We start from the raw sequence: 21,830 nt of genomic DNA on the forward strand, positions 1-21,830 counted from the left end.
GCTTACTCCAAAGCGCCACAATCTACGGATATCGAAGCCCTCCAAGATTGCTATCCAGTCGATGTCCTTCAAGTATGTCCATTGTATGACGCACGAACATGGAAAAGGAAACAAATACACAAGATCCAACCAGAATGCTCCAAGATGTGCAATGAACATTGAATATCACCCGTCGCCAACCAGATACCGGCCCTACAAAACAGCCCAAACTACCTATACCCGATCCCGTGCAATATCATAACTCCCAAGAAGATGCAATATATTCACATGCAAGAGGGTGATAGTCTAAACGAAACCCAAGAAACCAAAGAGCAAAAACCAAAATCCGCTAGACGGAAAGGACCGGAGATAAGTGACGATCAAAGAGGGCGCTTCTTCTTCGGTCGAAGGAAAATATCGACATCTGCTCGTTTCCGGACGACGGCGGGGCGTGCGGGAAGTCCGAGGACAGGGCCATTATTGTTCGATTGACCAGAAGCCTGACCATCGGTATTGGCTGGCATAGGCGAAAATTGCGATGAAATTTGGGGTGGCGGGGAGCTAGCTTTGCGTTTGAGGATAGATCGGTGGGCTGGTGATGAAGCTTCCTTTGCAGGAGAGGGAGCGGTGTGGGTATTAACCGTAGCCGCAGCCGATGATGGCAGTGGCTTCAATGGCAATGGCCTGCCAGATGCAATGGCCTTGAGCCTGGCCTCCCGCTCAGCTAGAGAAGACGAGCCTCTAGATTCGGAGGCTGGATGGGCTGAAGCGGACGCTGATTTCCCTGGCGACCGTCCGGATGCAATAGGATTGTCATGCCTGGCAACAGGTTGCTCGGCCGGCCGGCGATGTACCTCGACAAGCGACCGCGGCGCCTGTTTAATCTGTGTCGCCCGGTTACTGAGATGCTTCGTCGGCACCGCCAGTGCATTATTCCTTCTCTGCGGCGTGAAAATAGTGGACTTCTTCTTTGCGCCGGGTGCCAACGTATCCCCCCGGGACAGAGACGAGCCCCTTCCGCCTGACCTCCGATCAAACGAGGCAATTCGTTGGCGCAATGAAGGTTTCATTGCTGGCAGGTGCTTCATGACTTCGGGCTCTAGCCGCGCGCGCTCGGACTTGATGCCATCAATGGCCATTTTCATTTTCTCGGCGTCGGCGTCAAGCTCGCGCTGGACTTCTGCGCGGAGGTCGCAATATATTTCGTACCAGCGGTTGGTGTGCTTGGGTAGGTCGTAGGTGTTCCATTGGGGAATATCGCGTTTGATGAGCTCGAGCCAGATTTCTTGGTCTTCTTCGGCGAGTTGGGGGGAAAGGACTTCCATCGAATGCTATATAAGAATAAGGAGACATCAGTTGAATGTTATTTATCGGCTAGGTGGAAAAAGGTGCTGCGCTGCTGGAGCCTGGACGTAACGTACCAGCTTCTCCGGATTGTCGACTTTCATCAGAATAGGACGAACAAGGGCATACGGCAAGTTTCCGATATCGTTCAACACTGCCGGCAAGTCAGTTATCCGTTTGCGATGCAGGTATGCAATTTCATGCTTGTTTGTTTCGTCCGATGGCACGTACGCTTAACATGCTTGACTGCCGTGGCCGTAGCCAGGTGTTTCAGCGTCGGGACTGGCATGCTTATGACGGTGGAGGATTCGACCACGGTTGGCTCTGAGATCGAAAGGGTGACATTGAAGAAAGTGAAAAGACGTGTCAAGAGCACAGGCTAGCGGTATACCTATATATTGAGGAGCCAGAATCCAGCACAAACTCCAGGCTGCGGTCGGTGCTGCGGTCATCAGGATGCGACCGTCGGGCCTGAGGGACAGCGGGCTGGAGGCGGATCATCGAGCTTACCTGCGGGTCCCCATTGGCTGGGCCCCGTGGGCAGCCCGAGGGCATCAACGAGGCGTTGTCGACTTTCTATTCCATATTTCTATTGTTTGGGGAGAAAGGAAGCTTATAGATGGTTCTTGATAGATAGTAGGTGACGTTAGGCGATAGAGGGATTTATTTTTCGAAATACAGTGAAAGGGCGCATGGCATAAAAAGAGATGCATGTACCAATGTAATGTAAGGAGATATACTGAGGAGGTTTACTCTAATCTTACAAAAAAGAGCAGCATGTAGGTATTGCTGTCACCTTTGATCCTATATGTATTGTCTCCGGAAGACAATCGAACTTAGTCCAACCCAACCCAACCCAACTGTATCGAGTCTGTACCGCCGACCGACGCCTTGATAGCAGACCACGTGATACCCAACTTACAAACAAAGCAAACAGACATCTCCGATAGCATCATGAGGGGCTCTTGAGTTTCTTGACGTTCTGTCGAATTGTCTTGCACCAGAATACTCAAGAATCAGGAAACAAAAAGGTACGTTCCTTTTATTCATGAGATATCTGCCTCGAATGTTCTTTGCAGGGCCCTGTGGAATCCGGAAAGGCGTTTGGCATGCATATATCATTCCCCAAGCTCCAGCTGCCGTCCACTTGCCGAGATGATTCGCGATATCTATCACTTGGACTCCGAATATGGCAACTGGGGTGTCAATTTTGATTTCCTAAGCTTGCATGATAAATTCATGACGTTACACACAACACCACTTGCAATTATCTCAAAGTCGCCTCTGACAACCTTCTAGGTCTATCACTATGGCTCCTCGCTCCCAGCTTGAGATTAGTACCTCTTCTGTCCTCCGCCTGGTGAAAGAAGAGGCCTCTTACCACCAAGAGCTGGTGGATCAGGCCGAGCGTATCAAAAAGCTTGAGAACGACAAGAGCGATGATGAGAACCGGGAGTTTACGCTGCAGCAGGAGGTAGGTATCTCACCGCGCTATGATTTATTGCAATCAAGGACCTCTGTTGATTACATGTATGCACTATTTGGCATTGAGTAGTCGCTGACTTGACTAGCGCCGAGCCCTGGAGGAGACCAAGAAGGTTCTTCCAACCCTGAAGAAGAAGATTGCTGATACCGTTACGGATCTGAAGTCTCTCCTTGTGAGTTTCCTAAATCTCCATCTTGTACATTGCGACACAAAATGCTAATATACCACAGGCCGAGGAAGCCGAGAAGGGCTCCGAGAGTAACGTGGAGCACATCACCGCCGCGAAGGAGGCCATTGCGAAGGCCCTGACCGCAGAGCGCGAGATTTCGTGAAAATAGACATTTGGTTCAATCCAAGTCGACAAACGAAATACCCGCAGGCAAAATCAAAGTTATCAAATAAATGTATTCTACACAACAACCGAACACCCCAGGCCGAGACCGTAAACTCCATGCTAGTAGTGTACGTGCGCAGATATTCTTCATGTAGTATCCATCTTCTCGTCAGGCAGCTCTTCCCCTTCCTCGAGATCGTCTGATTGATCTCCTGCGTCGTCGGCTGTGACCTCACCATCGTCCACCATGTTGATATCCTCCTGGTCGGTAGAGCCTTTAACACTCTCTGCACTGATTGCCTGCCGGAGAGGAGATGTGGCTCCCGTAGGACCGGATGTCCTGTCGACTTGTAACCGACCGCTCTCGTCTTGGCTGTGCTGGGAAGGGGTCATACTCTCAGTCTCGGGGAGGGGACTGTTGGTGGCACTGAGCTTGCCCTTTGAGGCAGCATCGCCTTCATCTCCATCCTCGCCCTCCTGCATGCCTTCCCGCCGCTCGACCTCTTCCTTCTCATCGCGAATCAAGCGCCGTAGTTGCATTCCCTCCTCCACAATGCGGCCGAATTGCTCTCTCCGCTCCGCCCACGTCGTCGCGTAGTCCTTGCTCTCCTTCTCCAGCTCGGTAATCTCCACTTGTAACTTCTGCAGATTTGCCTGCTGATCTTCGCGCGGCTTCAGGAGCCGGTTGCTGGTAATCTTGTCCGCCAGATCATCATAGCTCTTGCGCAGTGCAAGCAACCTTTGTGCGTCCTCTAGTTGGGTGCGAAGCTCGGTTGTGTTTTCGCGGACCGAATGCATCGTGTCCAGGATGGCCAGCTTCTCTGTCGCGTACCGTCGCCGCTCCTCTTCGTTGCTGTTGAGGAGGAACTGAACTCGAGCAATGCTACCTTCGAAGGCGGCAAAGTCGAGGGCCACATCTTCGCGAAACGTGCGCCATTCTTCAAGTCGCTTTTGTCTTTTGGCTTCCGGGGCAACGGCCGCGTCGGGGTCGGATTCATCGGGCGGAGGAGTGAGTGGAAGGGAAACGTTGGAGATGATGAGCGAGTCGGGGTTCAGAAGGCGTTTGGAGATGCGCTTGAAAGGTTTTTCTTCGACGTTTAGTAGGCGCGACTTGTGGAGGGCGTCTGTGACGGCTGGAATGTCAGTCATCAGAGCTGGTTGGCATGGGGGTGGCATGAGACAGGACCTTCTTCTGGCTGGCCCAGAAGCCCGTAGGAGGCCATCTTGAAGCCTAGAAAATGGCGGAGAGAGTGTGGCTAGGTTGGGTGGAAAGTATGATGAGATAAACCAGTTGTTGGGACTGAAAATATGAGAGAGGTGTTAAGGGCGCCTGGTGTGGTGAGAATCAGAGAAGTGAAGCCGAGCGGTCTGGCGCTGCACGCCGAGCCTCGAGAATGCGAGCTGCTTTCCCCAGACATTCCTTCCCAGTGACCCGTGACCCGCAATCCGCTGCTGTCTCTACGATTGAAACTACTCCATTCCCCACGAGACATTCGAGACATTCGGGCCCTGCATAGCAGCTTGCTCAGTCCTCCCACCATTCACTTCGATGATGACAGGCTGAGAGACGAAGCCGCGCTCCGCACTTGACCCGCGCGTCTTCACCCTCGTGCCTCCAGGAGCATCGCGCTGCGCAGCCTGCACCCTGATGGAACTTGTCGCTCGAGTAGCTGCGACTGGCGCCCCAGTTGCTTGGCCGCTCTTATCCCTCCTGCAGCTGCGCGCCGCCTGCCCCTCACCAACATGACGGAGATGTATTCGGGGCTCCATGCGGGCCAGCGCTTTTCGTCTCTGGAGGAGTTCAAAACAGTGATTCGAAGCATATCCGTCCGGCAGCACTGGGAGCTTCGTGTTATTCGAAGCAATAAGAAGAGTGTGGTCATTGGCTGTCGGTCTTCGGCCAATTGCTACTTTCGCGTTGTTTGTCGTTCGAACAAGAACGCGACCTATATTACTAGTCTTCAGGACAGCCATAGCTGTCGAAGGAGCGCTGATTCTCCAGCCGCGACACCGGCGCGCTCTGAAGCCTCGCATGTGCGCTTTCTGCTTAGTGAAATTCCCAAGCTCTTTGATTTGAACACCAGAATCAAGGGTCAGGATGTGGTGGACGCTGTTAAACGTTACCATGGATATGATATCTCCATGAGACAGGCACAGCGCGCACTGACTAAACTGCAACCGCGGCAGGGTGATATACAAGGCGAGCACAGTTTGGATATGGATATGAGTACAGGTGACCAGCAGTCGCCCGGTCAGTCCCCGCCTGGATCGCAAGGAGAAGCGGGGCCAGCATACCGAGATATCTCGGAGAACCGCTGGATTCCAGATCATTTAACGCCCTCACTCATGGATGATGGCTCTGTCAATCCTGCCGACTCTCCAAACCATGCACCCGCGCCGCTGCCACCACCCTCAGCCGCTCAATCCGTCCGACCTCCCCAGATTCAGCAACCTCCTCCAATCGGAACATCAAGCCAATCTGCTTTGAGCAGTGATACTCGCCCAATAATCCCGCAGCAAGGGGTGGGATACCCAACTGCTCCTCCCTTACCAGGCGCAGGACCAGAACATCCTAAACCTCCCAGCTACCCGCAACGCAACGATCACCCAACGGTTCCGCACATGGTTCTCACCAACTTCAAGATTGAGTTCACCTGCACAACATGCGGGTCCCTAAACCAGAGTTTCTTCCCAAATCAAGGCAATGTCACCGGGGCCGGTTACATACCTCATCATGCAATTCAAACACAGGCCGCTGTTACAAGACATCCCGGCCCTGTACCCCCGAATGCGTCTGATGGTAGTAGCAACGAACTTCCCGAGGATGGCGGATATACAGTCAATGCCATCAATGCTCGTGTCATGCACAATGCATGGGCGGCTGGAGGCTTAGGTGTCCCCATTGGCCCCGCCAATACCTAGCCATTAGCTACCGCTCCCCTATCATCCTTTCTTTTCCGTTCCATAGAGGCCTCTCTGAGGCTTTGTGCTGGCAGGGAACTTCTTCAATCACTTGACAAACGTGATCCTGTGACATTCACTAAATCAAGATTGAAAGAGACCTTCATTTGACACCATGCTCTTGCTATGTTCTGATGCATCTAGGATCTCGCTGCGTAGTTCCAAACCTGAAATAAAAGAGCTAGCTGAAATTTGGGGAAACGGATGAATTGGAACTGGATGATTGTGAAGACGATGTGACATGACAGTTGAAAACCGCTGGTTGCTTCTTTCTGCTTGACACCATTCATATGCCCAGCACTCCGTCAATTACGCCTATTATTGGATTGATTTTGACTTTGTTTCACTTGGGCTAGCCTGGGCCGCACATACACACTCGTTGAAAGATGAACTTGATATACTTGAGTCACTGTGAAATTACCTTGCCAATCATCTCCTATCGCCTCCTGTAGCCTGGAAATTGTTGCGGACCACGATGATCCCGTACATATAGTGCTCGTCTCACAGTCCTCCACTCCCCCACTTCTCTGCATTCGACTGGGAGAGATGGCAAGCCGCTTGGGGCCTTCTCCACATTTTGCTACAACAACAATGATCTTCCCCACAACGTAACATGCGTGTAGAATGCTGTCGCCAGAGATTACAAGGCTTATGGATTCCAATCATAGTTCAGGTAAAGCGGTATCTTAAGGTTTCAAGCTCGGTTCCAAGAAGATAAACAAAGCCACTTCAGCGCCACGACGATGAGGCCCCCGTCCCCTCACCACCAGCAAGCCCAGGCTCACCATGCCAGCGGGTCCCTTCGGCAGTCAGGAAGAAGGTCTAATTCCCGAAACCCCCAGGAAATTGGCTAGCTATCGCATTAGCCTGCAGCACGCACCCGCCCCCGCCAGCTTATCCACCAATAAGCCCGCCATTTGGTCGAGCATGACTCCTCCCCACGGGGTAGCTGAAGAGATAATCATGGGGTTGGCAGAGCTAGACGTATTCATGCATGTCATGAGAAGAAGAAACTCCGCCTGGCCCCACAGGGGATCCGGGGAAGACAGTATCGAAGGTTATCCCCTTTGTGAACGGGCGTTGCTGGAGCTGCGATTTCTTGCTAAAACTCCCCGACCTGGCTCAACGGGAGACGAGTTCGATCTGTTGTCCTAACGAGCTAATTCGTAACCGACGCTCCCTTCTTCAATTCATTTTAATTTTTGTGCTGGGCTTATCCAGTGCGCATACCTGGCGACCATGGGTGATAGCCAACCGAAAAATGGCCTCCGGCTACACTGGAAGTCGTTGGTAGCTTGCTCGCTGGTTTCAATGTCGCCATTTCAATACGGAGTGGACTTTACTCTCATCGGTGGTTTTCAAGCCATGGTGGGGTTTCTAAAGGTAGAGGCCATTTCTCCCAATGCTTTATTCACTTTTACTGCGGCGGTGGATGACAAGACTGACAATGGGTCCGTTAAAGATCTTTGGGGAGGAATCCAATAATACTTCAATTGGATGGAATATTCCATACGAGCGCCAACAGCTGATTTCTTCGCTGATGACGCTGGGTGCCTTCGTGGGTTCATGCTCTGCAGGTGCGATACCTCGCGATGATTGTTTGGGGTGATCACTAATCGGATAATTGCAGGACCGATCGCAACCTATATTGGCCGGAAGACCTCGTTGTATGTTGCGGTTGTCTTGATCTACGTCGCCAATATTGTTATGATGAGTACCGACACCATTGCCGGTCTTTACGCTGGGCGGTTGATCATTGGGCTTGGAAACGGATTCTTGATGACTTTTTCGCAGCTATACATCCAGGTATGCATGCCATATTCAATATGTGTAATAAGATGGGTTTATCTCAGCTGTTTGATCATGTCCAGGAGTGCTCTCCCGCCCGCTACCGTGCCCTCATGCTAGGCGCATTTCAATTCTGGACCTCCTTCGGCGCCCTCCTGGGGACGATCATCGACAACTTCACAGCCAAGATAGAAGGCAAGAATAGTTATATCATTCCACTGGGACTCATATTCGTTGTTCCTGCATTTCTGTGCGCTGGAATGTTCTTCATACCGGAGTCTCCCCGCTGGCTGCTCCAGCACAGCAAGGTTGAAGAGGCACGACAAGCACTTATCTGGCTCAGACCGGACCAGGAAACCGTTGAGAAGGAGATGCAAGATATCCAGAATGCAATCGAACTGGAAAATGATCTGGCCAATGGCGTGTCAGTTTGGGATATGTTTGCTAAACCCGTCGATCGACGCCGGACGATATTGGCCGTGGCGGCTGTGAGCACACAGGCTGCTTCTGGAGCTATGTACATGATTGGTCAGTGCTTCAGTCTGCTACTAACCCAAATACCCTGATGAAGAGTCTAATCAGCTATGGCTAGCTTACGGAACCTATTTCTTCGAAATGGCCAATGTCGGCAATGCCTTCGAAAACAGCTGTATTCTCACCGCGCTGGGCGTGGTGGCCATCATGATCAATATTGCCGTTGTCACCCGTATTGGACGCCGTCGACTCTTCTTGACAGTTGGGCTAACACTTTGTGGCTTCAGCCAGCTTATCGTTGCAATTGTCTACACTGTTGACCCAGGCACCCAGGGAACCGGTAAAGCAATTGTTGGCCTGTCTGTTATGTTCATTTTCGCATACAACGGCATGGTGTCAACTTACGCTTGGGTTTCGGGTGGAGAGCTTCCGTCTCAGCGACTGAGATCTTATACATTCGGCTTTGCTGCGGCGGTTGGATTCTTGGGCGCGGTGAGTAATGTGCTACTTTTTCATATAGTGGGTATTGGAAAGGCTAACACTTTCTGTTTAGTGGTTGACGACTTTCACTGCACCTTATTTCATTAATCCAGACTCTCTGAACTGGGGGTAAGCTGACTTGCTGATCGTCTGAAAAACTAGAATATACTGATTCCTTGTAAAGTCCAAAATACGGATATATTTGGTTCCCGTCCTGCCTCATTGCCGCCACCTTCATCTTCTTCTTCCTTCCCGAGGTGAAGGGTCGTACGCTCGAGGAGATTGACGAAATGGTATGTGCCAATAATCAACAATATCATGGAACTGTACTGACAAAATGCTCCAAGTTTGAACAACGACTTCCTGCCTGGAAGTTCTCGTCCTACCAGTGCGTCGGCCTAACAGCTCTCGAAGAGACGCTCAAGGGTTCGGGAATACTGGCTGGAGGTGAGCTTGATGGTGAAGCTGCTAGACCTTCTGGGGATTCGGAGAAGGCAACTACCGAGAATATTGAGAACAAAGCTTGAAGCCTGGAAAATTGTCAATTTCCGATTATCTATTGACTGTGATGGGACAAAGCAGCCATTAGCAAGGCGGTACTTTAGATAAATCGGAATAGCATTTCTCAATTTCCGTCACCCAGCGAGCTAGCAAAGTTCTGTACTGGGCATGGTATAATTGGCCAGTGCTCAGTACCATTGGTGCTTGTTCGGGTACGGCACAAATTCCTTTTTCTCACCATTTGTGGAACCATAGGGCCTGTTGTTTAATGATCTGTCTCGGTACTGGATGCTATGTGAAAAGTAATGTATACGCCTACGATGTCAAATTCTGGAATATCGGCACCAGCTGTTTATTCCGGGATCAAAGCACCCTTCTCGCCCTTTCTGACTGGGGTGTAGCGAGCACCACTGGGGGCTAACTGCCTGACAGGCTACTGGCCGTATGCGTTGGCGCGATACAAGCTCGGATAATACCAAGTCCCCGTAAATTAATAATCAAGCTGACAGATCTAGGTTGCTATAACCATATAAATGTAACTGAATATGAGGAATATCACTCCAATTGCTTGATCACCTCATCGAATGTTTCTTCGGCATTCTTCTCGGCATCAAATTTGAATACCCAGTCCTCTCGAGGAAGCTGGATTGATGCCGGATTCTTTGCGACTTTATCCCAATCTGCCTTATGCCACATGTCACGGGTAGTCTCACCAGTCTTCTGAACAGCCCTCACACGTTCATACCGGATATTTTGATATGTGCGTACTGCATTAGGGATGTTTGCCTTCCCACCTCGCTTTAGACAAACAGCTAGTACGACTCCGTCTTCCATTGCCTGCGTTGCACCCTGGGCTGACGTAGGGAGGAAAGGATGTGCTGAATCCCCAAGGAGTGCTATGCGTCCGTGATCGCTTACCCATCGAGGCAGTGGGTCTCTATACACGAGCTTCCAGTCAACCAACTCGGGTGTTTTCTCCACAATAGCTTTGCAGATTGGATCCCAGCCCTCGATAACCTTGTATACGTCTTCGAGTTTACCGGGTAAGGACCAAGATTCTTTGATATCGGCTTCATCCTAAACAAGGGAAACATGAATATCAATCCCTAAACAATAAGTTCGAAAGGAGTAAGGGTATATACCTTGTGAGTCAAAACCCAACAACAGTCCTGACCATTCTTAATGGTAGAAAAGAGGAAGTGCACATCAGGCCCTATCCAGCCATTGAAAGTATCACCATTCTCGCAGAAGTGCTTTGTCCGCGGATCCCCAATCATGTCTGTGTTCGGGAACCTGTTTGAAAAATGGCCAGTCAGATCTGCTACAGGACAGCTTTTCATTCCTTCTTAGATGCACTCACCATGCTCGGAAAACAGCATAGCCACTCGACTTTGGCTTATCAAAGTAACCCAAAACAAGCTCGCGCGCCTTTGAGCGAACCCCATCGGCCCCAATAACAACGTCTGCTGTGACCTAAATATAAGTCAACCCTTCGGCCTAAATATAAAAGAAGGAGAAGTCATAAACTTACTTTCTCCCCGTTCTCGAGCGTTATCACCGCTTGGTTCTCATCCTCGAAATATTTTGTGACCCTCTGCCCAAGGTGAATTGGAATGCCCAGTTCATCTTTAGCATAATTGAAGACTATTGTGTGTAACTCGCCTCGGTGGCCATTGAAAACCGGTGCGTCCGGGTCAGATGGCGGCGTGAGTTGCGTGTGTACAAGCTCTCCAGTCCACTTATGGATCTTGAACCCGTGGTTTGCTAAATTGATGCTGAGCGGCTTCAAGCGATCTGCAACGGCTCCATTTGACCAGCGACGATAGATGCGACCTGCGTTTGGCCCGAAGGAGATTATGTCGCCTAGGGCTTTGAGCTCTAAAAGTGAAACATCTCGTTAGGGAGGTCTCACGGTCTTCGATTCAGCGGCTGCACATTACCTGGAAATGATTCGTATATTTCCACAGTGTGCCCCTGGCGGTGGCATTCAATTGCAGCTGTCAATCCACCAAACCCTGTCTCATATTAGACGGATCAAAACTGGGGCTCGTGTAGACTCGTACCAGCCCCGACAACTACGACCTTGATTTCCGTCGACTTTGTCGCCGTGCCATTTGAAGGCTGAGGAACCGTCATATTTCCCTATTTGTTGGCTGTAGACTTTGAGAATGAGAATATAAAACCCCCTATGTGGAGTGGATTTAAATTAAAGGCAACTTTAAGGTCCGTTGCACATCTCTTAAGTGGAAAAGACCACATAGAAATCTTTTCCGACGGACTCTGGAATAACCCCGAGACAAGACGGCTACGAGAGATTGACAGCTGCCGAGCACTATACCGAAAGTGTCTTCAAGCGAGGGCTCGGTTGTCTTTGCCGGTTTATTCTCTCCAATGACTAGCAATGATTTGTGACAGGTCGGAGGTGGAGAGTACTCCTGCGGGGCTTGAGGATTCAGCGAGCCAAGTCGATGAATCGAGTTTGGGATGCCCCGCACCCCCGCATTTGCTAATGCTCTCCATCACAGCAATTTCTTGGGTATTTCTAGCAGTGTAAGGATACAAGCTCATCTGCCAGTGGGAACATAATCATCAGTTGGTGGGGCTGTAAGGCGCCACGGCACATCCTCTTGCGGGGCTGCCCGTCAGATCTTGCGGATTTCGGATCAAAGACGATAAAAATGCCGGTGTAACCCAAATCAATTTTGGATGTGAACGTGAGAACCATCTTGAGAAGTGACGATAGAAGATAATGGCCACTACTTATTCGGAGTACAATGAAAAGACCACCGCAACGGAAGTTGCGAGCGCCTTTGCCGACCAAATTTGCAATAAGAATGGTCAGTGGCATCTCAAATCCTACAAGGCCAAGATCACCACAGACATTGATGAGTGTAATCAGTGGTAATTACTGGCGTCGGACCCAATAGCTTGGGCGAAGCTCTTGCCCTGGCAATAGGAAGCCAACAGCCAGCGAAGTTGATTCTTGCATCGCGTACAGAATCCAAAGTCCAACAAGTCGCAGACAAAGTTAGACAGCTTTCCCCAATGACCTCGGTAGAAATGGTGGTTTTGAATCTTGCGTCTCAGAAATCAATTCATGCCGCCGCATCGAAGATCCAAGGCCTGGTCGACCGAGTTGACACACTAATAAACAATGCGGGAATGATGGTATTGGACAAGCAGGCCACTGAGGAGGGCATTGAAATCCAGTTTGGTACCAACCATATCGGCCATTTTCTATTCACCAATCTGCTTATGGATCAGCTGAAGAACGCCGCCAAATCCTCCGGGATTGGGTCAACTCGAATCGTCAATGTTACCAGCGCTGGTCATCGATTGTCACCACTTCGCTTCCATGACTACAACTTTGAGGGCAAAGATGTGCCTCTGGACGAGAGACCTCCTGAGAGCTTGCCTCCTATGTTCAGTCCCTCAGCTAGCGGGTATAATGGTTGGCTGGCGTACGGACAGTCCAAGTCGGCCAATATTTTGTTCACTGTCTACTTAACCCAGCACCTGGCGTCTGCTGGGATTGTTTCATATAGTGTTCATCCTGGATGTAAGGTTCCCATCATGGTTTTCACTCGCTCAAGGCTGATAGCATCCAGCAATTTGGACCAATCTCAGTCGAGGTCTCGACGATGCTGGTAATGAGATCATGTCCAAAACGAGCAATTTTTGGAAAACTACCGACCAAGGTGCAGCGACTATGCTGGTGGCCGCCTTCGATCCAGCTTTGAAAGGTACATGTCAAGCAAGGGAGCTCTTCTAAGTGGCTGTCTCATTAACATGTCAGTCTTAGCTGCCCTCGATACGTCGGAAGTCTACCTCAGCGACTGCCAATTCGCAAAGGCTACACCACATGCAGTGAATCTTGAAGCCGCGAATAAGTTATTCCACTTGAGCGAGGAACTGGTGGGCATGAGGTTTCCATTGTGACATCACTTGTTATCGGCGTTATCGGAGGGTCCGAAGTCTCGATCCGTCCGACGAACATTGGGATGCTGACTGCGCGTGATATTTTCCAAGATTGGGAATCAATGCAGCGATCTCATGCAAGTGCCTCGCCTAGACATATATCAGACCGCTTCAATTTGTAGATTCCCAACAATTTATCCAACACCCAGTAGATTGAGTCAAAGCGACCTGTCCAGGGCGCCTGAGAATTAGGTTACTCCGCGATGACTAATTTTGTCGGGTATCCGATCGGACCTCCGAAATGGCGGATCCACCGCAGATTCTTTGCCCTACCAACCACAGGCAAAGATGTTGCGGAATGGAGCCGACACTGTCTGAATCGCCGCCCGCAGGCGGAGAATTGTGACAAGATGTATGATCTTTTCTGTTGGCGTCGGAGATATATCCGACGCATATGTGTGCAGCGGCGGTAGTCTCCAATCGAGATTCAGAACAACTTGCCGATCAGCCGATGGCACTAAACCACTACAACATGGAAAAAAATCCAGTCATTGTCCCTGCTTCCTTTTATACGGCCTTGCCCCCACTATTGCCATCGAAGGTATCATCATCCTGTGGAGGTCTCGTCGGCTGCCCAACACCTAAGCTTCCGCCAAGCCTTTACTATATTTTTCACAACCACGTTATGTGCCGTTGATCGACACGTATTGCGACATCTAAAATACTGCGACGGTATCAGGACGCCTTGAATCCAGACACGCCCAGCCCCAAGGCAGAAACAGCAATGAGCCGACAACGTGAGGCCGAAAAGGCCTTGCATGACCAGACAAACATCCTCCCGTTTGGGCAGCTCATGGTTGTCTTCACTGGCCTCGCAACCTCCCTCGTGATTCAATTCGTTGATCAAAACGGCATTAGTGTGACATTACCCACGGTTGCTCGGGATCTCGGTGCTCAGAATACAATTTCCTGGGCTGGAACCTCGTCCTTGATTGCCAATACCATGTTTACAGTGCTCTATGGCCGACTCTCAGATATCTTTGGCCGGAAGGTCGTGTATCTGTCTGCATTGGTCTTGTTGTGCATCGCGGATCTCCTCTGTGGTCTATCACAGAGCCCCGCTATGTTCTATGTGTTCCGAGGTCTTGCTGGTGTAGCCGGTGGTGGCGTTGGATCCCTAACTATGATCATTGTCTCCGACGTGGTGACTCTCGAACAACGTGGGAAGTACCAAGGTATACTGGGTGCATCCCTTGGTCTTGGCAATATCATCGGACCCTTCATTGCTGCAGCGTTTATCATGCGCTCAACGTGGCGGGGGTTTTTCTGGTTGATCTCGCCTCTGGCTGCGTTATCTGCTGTGGTTGGATATTTCCTGATTCCGAATACGGCACAAACGGATAGCTTTCGCAAGAATCTGCGCCGAATCGACTGGTTCGGCGTGCTAGCGTCGTCAATTGGCATCATTTTCATTCTGATTCCTGTCTCCGGAGGCGGATCATATTTCCCCTGGGATTCCCCTATGGTGATTAGTATGCTTGTAATTGGAAGCCTTTCATTCGTTGCTTTCATTTTCATTGAATGGAAAGTGGCTTCACTTCCAATGCTGCCAAGTATGTCCTCCTGTTACTTTTGTCGAAATTGAAAACCTCACTGACTTGGATATAGTTGTCTTTTTCAAGAATAGAGTGATGGTCGCCCTTTTCTTGCAGAGTTTCCTCCTCGGTGCAGTTTATCAGGCCTATCTCTACTACCTGCCTCTTTACTACCAGAATGCGCGTGGCTGGTCCCCGGTTGCGTCTGCAGCATTGACAGCTCCGATGGTGACTTGTCAGTCGATCGCTTCTATTTGCTCCGGACAGTATATTTCTCGGCTTAAACGGTATGGAGAAATCATTTGGCTGGGATTCGCTTTTTGGACCTTGTAAGTGAACGAAAAATTGCAATAATCTTCCTGATATAGGAAGCTAACGAGAATGAAGGGGCGCTGGTTTGATGCTGCTCTTTGACCAGAACACCCATCCAGCCGTCATTGCAGTCTGTGTCGGCATTTCCGGCATTGGAGTTGGTTTCACGTTCCAGCCGACCCTTGTTGCTTTACAGGCACATTGCACCAAGTCACAGCGTGCGGTGTCCATCTCAAACCGCAACTTCTTCCGCTGCATGGGTGGCGCATGCGGCCTCGCCATCTCCGCTGCTATCTTGCAAGCCGCTTTGCGCTCGCACCTCCCATCCGAGTTCTCCTACCTGACGCATTCCGCATACTCTCTTCCATCACACTCAAGCATGACTGACGCTCAGTGGGAATCCATCCTCCTTGCGTATACCAAGGCGTCTCATGCGGTTTTTATACTGCAGGTTCCTCTCATTGGACTTTGTTTCATCGCATGTGTCTTCGTGCGAGACAGAGGCCTAGAGCGACCGAAGGAGCCAGAGGAGATAGAAGAGGAAAAGCAAAAGGCAGAGCAGGCCAAGAGGGATGCCGAAGCTGCCCTTATACTTGGTAGAGATGAAGAATTATGAGTTATTTCTATAGACATTATCTTATAAGTAATTTCTGCGGAAATTCGCCTTTATAAATAAAATTTATACTTAATAAAGAATAAAAGGAGAATACTGAAAAGTAACTATAGATTCTATACAAATTATAAATATCACGGGGTTTTCTATATCTGATTTATCTGTAGGACCGCAAGACCGGACCAGACCGTGGTGGTGCGGTCCTGATAGCAAGAACCAAGCCCCATATAGTCCGGTCCCTTGCGGTTCTTGTCGCGGTCTACTGATGTAGAAGGTTCCGGCATAATACTAGTAAAAAGAGAGCTTATACCTCTTAGGTTCTCTTTCACTGGTTTTCCCTTCCTTAGATTCGATATCTTCGTTGAATGGACACTTCTTCTTGGTGACTTGCCAAGAGTAACAGGAATGGTGCTATTTCCCACTGCTTCTTTATACATGGAATTACAAGACTCAGTAAACATTGATCGAGAACGAGATGGGCAGTGTCGTCTAGAAGATGACCACCAATGCAATGAAAGTGTCTCAGTGATATCATGGGCACAATCGCGTCAACCAACTCGACATCTCTTCGGCCTCTCGATCAATGTGTACTGAATTTCTTCAGCCATGGATTGGCCGCGTACAAGTAGAATTATGCTGTGACGTTCTTTGCAGACGATGCCTGCTCTCGCTCATATGAATCGATTTGCCAAGAGCCTCCAGGTGGAAATATGATTGGTCGCAACTTCCCGAGGAGAAGCACCGAATAACCGACTCTTGTCTCTAACGCCCAGAATCAAGGTGCGTCAACACCAGGCCACTTCACAAGGGAGATGGCCTGGATCAGACCAGAATAATGGGACCTGTCCACGGTTATGGCATTATATTGCAGGACACATGACAGTCCCGATGCGTCGAGATGTTCTTTTCACTCATGACAGCGACGAGAGCCACTATAATACCAGTCTTCACAGGCTCTTATATGACTGAAAATGGAGGTACCGTGTCCTCTTGAGCCGTGGCTCGGCGTTCTCTAGGCTTCTGGTTAGGCATAAAACTATCTCCTTTCTTGAGACGAAAATCGGATAGGGTTTAGCGCGGACGACGGATGGATGAGGTAAGCTATAGGGAGACTTCCATATGTAGACGGGTATCGTCCGATATTCTTCGATTGGGTCTAGAACTCTTGGCAATGGTACCTCTCCCGCCTGGCCAACATGGCCTTGTTTTATTTTAGGTTTTCAGAGCCAGATGACCAAGTACTTATGTATAATGCAATGCTTTCCATGTTTGGAAGTTGATTCCAGCCGTGAGCCAGATTGCTGCGGTGAAGGTATAGTTCAAATGAAGTGTGTCATATGTCGAGGTGGAAAGCCCTTTAGCCAATGTAGGAGGATCTAGAACAGCTTACTCGCTGTTTGCAAACCGTTATACCTCCAGCAGCTCATCCATGGTATTGCTCGGTAGTGATCTTGCTGCTTTCAAGTTTCTCATGAGCGCTGATCATATGATATATGTATTTCTGTCTATAAATTCATGAGAATACCCCGGGTTGCTGTATTATCGAAATCCATCCAAATTTCAATTTACTGCTACCTCTTCGTTAGGACTATCGTCATTATGTCTAATCTCTCAGAGATTACCCTGAACGATGAACAAACCGCCCTTCCAGAACCACCGGTAAAAACTTTTCTAATCTCCTGGGAAGAACCAGAGCCGCCGAAGCCTGAGCCTGGTAGCACCGATCGTGCGCTGGTCCAGCAGTTTAGAACATCTTGGCAATTTACCTACAGAAAGTCGGGCTCATCCCCAAATAGGGCAGGTGCATATCGCAGTTTTCAAGCTGCTTGGAATGCAGAAGAACGAAAAAGATTGTCATATTTCCCAACCACTCAACTTGTTTCGGTTGGCGGAAAAGAGACACTCGTCAGTCTGAGCGGACAGTATAGGGCAGGTAATGCGATCGAAGCAAGAATATCCCCTGGTACAGAGCACTCAGACACAACCGGGGGCAGTGGTCCCTTCGGGCCGGAGGGCAAATGGTACTTCACGACTATTGTCCAAGTTATCTCTCGTGAAATCTCGTCACTAGACAGGACGGATTTTGACAAGACACTCCAAGCGTGGGGCGACAGCAGCAAGCAAGTGATTACCGCCCTTGGTCGTTGAAAAATTACATCCTGGCCTCTACTTTTTGGTATTAGCTGATGAAGGAAGTGGAAAAGTTAACCAGTCAAATTTATTTCGCTACGTTCATGGGTTGGATATTGGGTGACAAGAATGATTGCTTTACCACCTACAGGCTGAGTTGCAGTGATTTTTAGTTATCATTTTGTATATTTTGAAATTGGATTACAATTATTATACTCGGCAAAGTCATTAAAGGAAGAGGCTACTTGATGAAGATATCGAATCCGAGGCAGGAAAACGAAAAGAAAAGAAAGAGATATTGGCCCTGTGTTGAACTACTATCGCCTATAGGCTGGAACTAGACCTTAGTAAGGGCATGGACCGGATCATCCGGCCTTTGGTCTTTTTTAAAGTAGTTAGAACAGCACTACGGTCCCCTATACAATCCCCTGTAGCTTTATAATTATACTAAGACCTGCCTTGTTCAGCTATATAGACTACAAATGTAGCTATGTTTTTTACTATCATTAAATACTATGATAGTAAATTTATTAATATTAATATTGAATCAGGTCTAACTGTTAAGAAAATAGGTAGAACACGCTTGTATACCTCCCTGAAGATTTCGAGAACCAGCATGTTGGGGAAAACGAGACGATCGAGCAGCGCCAATTTGCGTCGACCCTCGTGGAGTCATCTGCCGTTCGTTCTCAACCAGAGCTTTCAAATCTCGAAGCAAAGACGGCTGTCGAGCAGGACAGATGGTAAGAAGAGTGTGCAGCTCCAGGACAATTTCAATTCGATTTTCTTTCATCTTATTTGCATTGGCAACTGCATGGCATTTGATACCGAAAAGTACACCCCGCTAGGATAATGTCAGAGAGATATTTTAATTGCATAAGAAATACATTAGCATCCCAAGTTACTGTGCAGAAATAGCAGTTTAAGAACACATAGAGATAGTCACCTTTGTACACTTAACGGCGCAAAAGTCAGGCTTCTTCCCCGTTATACCACCAATAATTAATATGTCCTCCCTTCCCAAAGGAAAGCATCTAAGTGTATCCAGCAAGAGATCGTTTCGAGAAGATTCCAAAACTTACTATTCAATGATACTGCTGTAATCTCCATAGATGGGTTAATCATAGGGAGTTAGGTGAGCAATAAACGCTTATGATACCCTTTCGAAAAACTTGCACAGATAGTACTGTATTCCAGAGGAAGTGTGCTACTACGTAATTCCCTTCAAAAATATACAACTGGTACAATAGTATTGAATAGGTACTTTCTATCTTTCGAACGGATATTAAACCGGAAGTGTGGTTTCTGCGGAGGCAGTAATATTTGAAATCTTCGATGTTCCTTAGAGAGCAATTTGATCTCGGGCCAGCCTTTTGAACGAATTGTAGCTACCCCAATGTCTTGGCATCGCGGCAATCCGCTGGGGCGTCGATTCCCCCTCTTAAAAACCATCCGCCTGGCTCACCTCAGCTACCCTTGATAATCGGATGGTCCTATGATTGTCCGATCTGAAAAGCCCTGAAAATTTGTTGCGCCTGGCGATGAGTCAAGATGTATGCGCCTGGCCACAGTCCTGACTCCTCCAGGCAGACCAGTCCTGCCTCCAGAGAATATAACCCCCGAAAGCGTGGGAGGACGGCATGCACTCGGTGCAAGACGAGAAAACAGAAGGTGAGGCGTACTCAAAACCACCTCTCTCCGATTTAAGCTAATGAATCCTGCCAGTGCGACAATGAATACTCAACTTGCTCCAACTGCCTGAAGGCGGGGGTCACGTGCGACAAGTCGAGTGTGCGTCAGGATGCTGATCGCCAGAACGAGTAAGTTTCAAAGCAGCCCGAATCTAGCGTCTTTTCGCTAAACAACCGTCTACTGATGCCAAATTTAGCTACACGCATGCTCTGGAAGAGCGGGTTGCGTTCCTCGAGGAAAAGCTCGGACAATCCGAATCAGCCGCGGGCCAACATGCAGGACCTAACGTTGCACAATCGATGTGGTTTCCTCAAGGGGGACACGCAACCTCGCAGACATCAAACTCTGGTCTAGACAACAACCCAGTTGGCGAAATTGTTGGTCTACTTGCCCTTAGCTCCTCCGAAGCTCCTGCCTATGTCGGCTCGAGCTCTGGCCTAGCTTTGGCTGCGAATCTCGGGGAAATGGTGCAGACCAGTGTCTGGAACCAATTTATCTCCAGAATGCAACCACAGCCGAATACAGGCTCCAGCACTGCGCCTCAGAGTCTAACATCTTTCCTACCAGGAAATCCACAACAGACCGGAGGTGGCTGCAGAAATCGTGCTAACGTGGACCCCCCAACAGATGAGATGGGTTCCAAGATTCTTGAAACTTATTTTAAAAAACTTCATTCACGGTATCCATTCTTGGATCGGAGTCAGATATGGAGGCTTCACGAGGAGCGGTGGCAATTAGCGAAGATGAAGCGCGAAGAGCTCACACGAGCTGATCGATTTGCCATTTTTAAGCTCAACATTGTCTATGCAATCGGTGCCACAATGCTGCAGCTGAGTGAAAAGTACGCATATACTGATCCCAAGGTAAGATGAACTGATTCGGCTACCGACGTTCAACCGTTGATGGTAATTCCAGCAATTCTACACGACTGCACTACAGTATGTACCCACTATGTGTGAAGCGCGGTCGATTGAAAATATAGAGGCAATGGTCCTCCTTGTGGTATATCATATTCGCACCGCGTCGAGCCATGGAATGTGGTACATGATTGGACTCGCAATGCGCACAGCCATCGATCTCGGTCTCCACAGCAGGGCCAATGAAATTAATTTGGATCCGTTCACTACTCAAATGCGACGGCGTCTCTTTTGGGTAGTATATTACCTGGAACGAGTTGTCTCAATGTCTCTTGGCCGTCCATTCAGTATCTCTGATCGTCAAATCGATCTCGACCTGCCACTTGACGTGGACGACGATGTGCACGACCCTGCACTCATCACGGCACCACAAGACCCGACTAAAACAACCAACATGACATTCGCTATCTACCTCTTCAAACTACGCCGCATTGACTCGCGTATCCAACATAAGATCTACCGTGCCGACCGACCTTTATCCTCACTGCGGCCGAAGATGGACTCTTTGTACCTCGAACTCGAACAGTGGAAAGAATCGGCTGCTCATCGATTTAGTGGCTCGGACTTGGACTATCCAATGCTTCATTATAATCGCGCTGTGCGACTGTTGATCCAGCCATTCCTGCCTCTTCTTCCGTTTACAGATCCTTACTATCACATTTGTCTCCAAGCTGCAGGCGAGATTTGCCAATCGCATAAACGGCTACATCAAACCCTCGAGTATGGCCATTCCTTCCTGGCCGTGCAAACCGTCTTCATGGCGGGAATCACATTGCTCTATGCATTATGGACACATACTGACCAGGTGTGGTCTGTTCGTATAAGTAACGACATTCGCGCCTGCTCAACCATGCTATTTGTCATGGGCGAGAGAGCAGAATGGGTCAAGAAGTATCGTGATGCATTCGAGTTACTCGTCAATGCAGCGATGGAAAAGCTGCAGGGAAACGAGACTGCTCGTAACGCGGGCATGGCGGAGCTCATGACAGCTCAGCACAGCACAGCTTCGTTGAATACCGTGATGCCCGGCATGTCGAGTGGCGAGAACTTTGCCCCAGCAAACCCAACTGGATTAGCGCCTGAGGCCGCGGCGACTGGAGCTGCACCTCAAACATATCTTGCAGACGACAGTGACCATGCAGTGAGAATGGCTCTGCAGCTTGCACCTTGGATTGACCAGGGTCAAAGTGATCCCCTCTGGATGCCGGACTTCGGGACCCTAGAGAGCTTGTCTGGGACGTTTTGGAGTGGTGCTGACACGACTCGTTTTGATGCATTGTAGTGTACATGTACAGATCTCAGGTAA

At 49.4% G+C, this 21,830-nt stretch overlaps 8 protein-coding genes across 8 annotated transcripts; 5 read left to right on the forward strand and 3 right to left on the reverse strand.

Moving 5' to 3' along the window:
* Positions 1-359: 359 nt before the first annotated feature.
* Positions 360-1,612, reverse strand: N7482_010323 (elongin A domain-containing protein; the record flags this gene model as incomplete). Its single annotated transcript, XM_056692447.1, has 3 exons — positions 360-1,310; positions 1,401-1,477; positions 1,555-1,612. 3 exons carry the CDS (start codon positions 1,610-1,612, stop codon positions 360-362), a joined length of 1,086 nt encoding a protein of 361 aa, XP_056538404.1.
* Positions 1,613-2,632: 1,020 nt separating this feature from the next.
* Positions 2,633-3,141, forward strand: N7482_010324 (putative tubulin-specific chaperone Rbl2; the record flags this gene model as incomplete). The annotated part of the gene is made up of 3 exons (XM_056692448.1): positions 2,633-2,797; positions 2,895-2,981; positions 3,040-3,141. 3 exons carry the CDS (start codon positions 2,633-2,635, stop codon positions 3,139-3,141), a joined length of 354 nt encoding a protein of 117 aa, XP_056538405.1.
* A 149-nt stretch (positions 3,142-3,290) lies between these two features.
* N7482_010325 (uncharacterized protein) lies at positions 3,291-4,366 on the reverse strand (the record flags this gene model as incomplete). The annotated part of the gene is made up of 2 exons (XM_056692449.1): positions 3,291-4,276; positions 4,330-4,366. The coding sequence occupies 2 exons, from the start codon at positions 4,364-4,366 to the stop codon at positions 3,291-3,293; spliced, it is 1,023 nt and encodes a 340-aa protein (XP_056538406.1).
* Positions 4,367-4,886: 520 nt separating this feature from the next.
* Positions 4,887-6,065, forward strand: N7482_010326 (uncharacterized protein; the record flags this gene model as incomplete). The annotated part of the gene is made up of 1 exon (XM_056692450.1): positions 4,887-6,065. One exon carries the CDS (start codon positions 4,887-4,889, stop codon positions 6,063-6,065), a length of 1,179 nt encoding a protein of 392 aa, XP_056538407.1.
* Positions 6,066-7,644: 1,579 nt separating this feature from the next.
* On the forward strand, positions 7,645-9,373 carry N7482_010327 (Maltose permease; the record flags this gene model as incomplete). Its single annotated transcript, XM_056692451.1, has 7 exons — positions 7,645-7,681; positions 7,735-7,910; positions 7,976-8,420; positions 8,485-8,858; positions 8,920-8,975; positions 9,031-9,139; positions 9,194-9,373. 7 exons carry the CDS (start codon positions 7,645-7,647, stop codon positions 9,371-9,373), a joined length of 1,377 nt encoding a protein of 458 aa, XP_056538408.1.
* Positions 9,374-9,902: 529 nt separating this feature from the next.
* On the reverse strand, positions 9,903-11,483 carry N7482_010328 (uncharacterized protein; the record flags this gene model as incomplete). Its single annotated transcript, XM_056692452.1, has 6 exons — positions 9,903-10,424; positions 10,490-10,640; positions 10,708-10,820; positions 10,879-11,225; positions 11,288-11,362; positions 11,411-11,483. 6 exons carry the CDS (start codon positions 11,481-11,483, stop codon positions 9,903-9,905), a joined length of 1,281 nt encoding a protein of 426 aa, XP_056538409.1.
* A 909-nt stretch (positions 11,484-12,392) lies between these two features.
* Positions 12,393-13,286, forward strand: N7482_010329 (Short-chain dehydrogenase; the record flags this gene model as incomplete). The annotated part of the gene is made up of 3 exons (XM_056692453.1): positions 12,393-12,906; positions 12,980-13,090; positions 13,150-13,286. The coding sequence occupies 3 exons, from the start codon at positions 12,393-12,395 to the stop codon at positions 13,284-13,286; spliced, it is 762 nt and encodes a 253-aa protein (XP_056538410.1).
* A 763-nt stretch (positions 13,287-14,049) lies between these two features.
* On the forward strand, positions 14,050-21,806 carry N7482_010330 (MFS transporter/GAL4/fungal specific transcription factor domain-containing protein; the record flags this gene model as incomplete). Its single annotated transcript, XM_056692454.1, has 7 exons — positions 14,050-14,878; positions 14,934-15,189; positions 15,248-15,662; positions 19,467-19,586; positions 19,641-19,735; positions 19,804-20,470; positions 20,523-21,806. The coding sequence occupies 7 exons, from the start codon at positions 14,050-14,052 to the stop codon at positions 21,804-21,806; spliced, it is 3,666 nt and encodes a 1,221-aa protein (XP_056538411.1).
* Between the last annotated feature and the right edge of the window lie 24 nt (positions 21,807-21,830).

The sequence above is a fragment of the Penicillium canariense genome (assembly GCF_028826845.1).
Source record: "Penicillium canariense strain IBT 26290 chromosome Unknown utg000008l_segment0_segment0, whole genome shotgun sequence".
Taxonomy (NCBI): domain Eukaryota; kingdom Fungi; phylum Ascomycota; class Eurotiomycetes; order Eurotiales; family Aspergillaceae; genus Penicillium; species Penicillium canariense.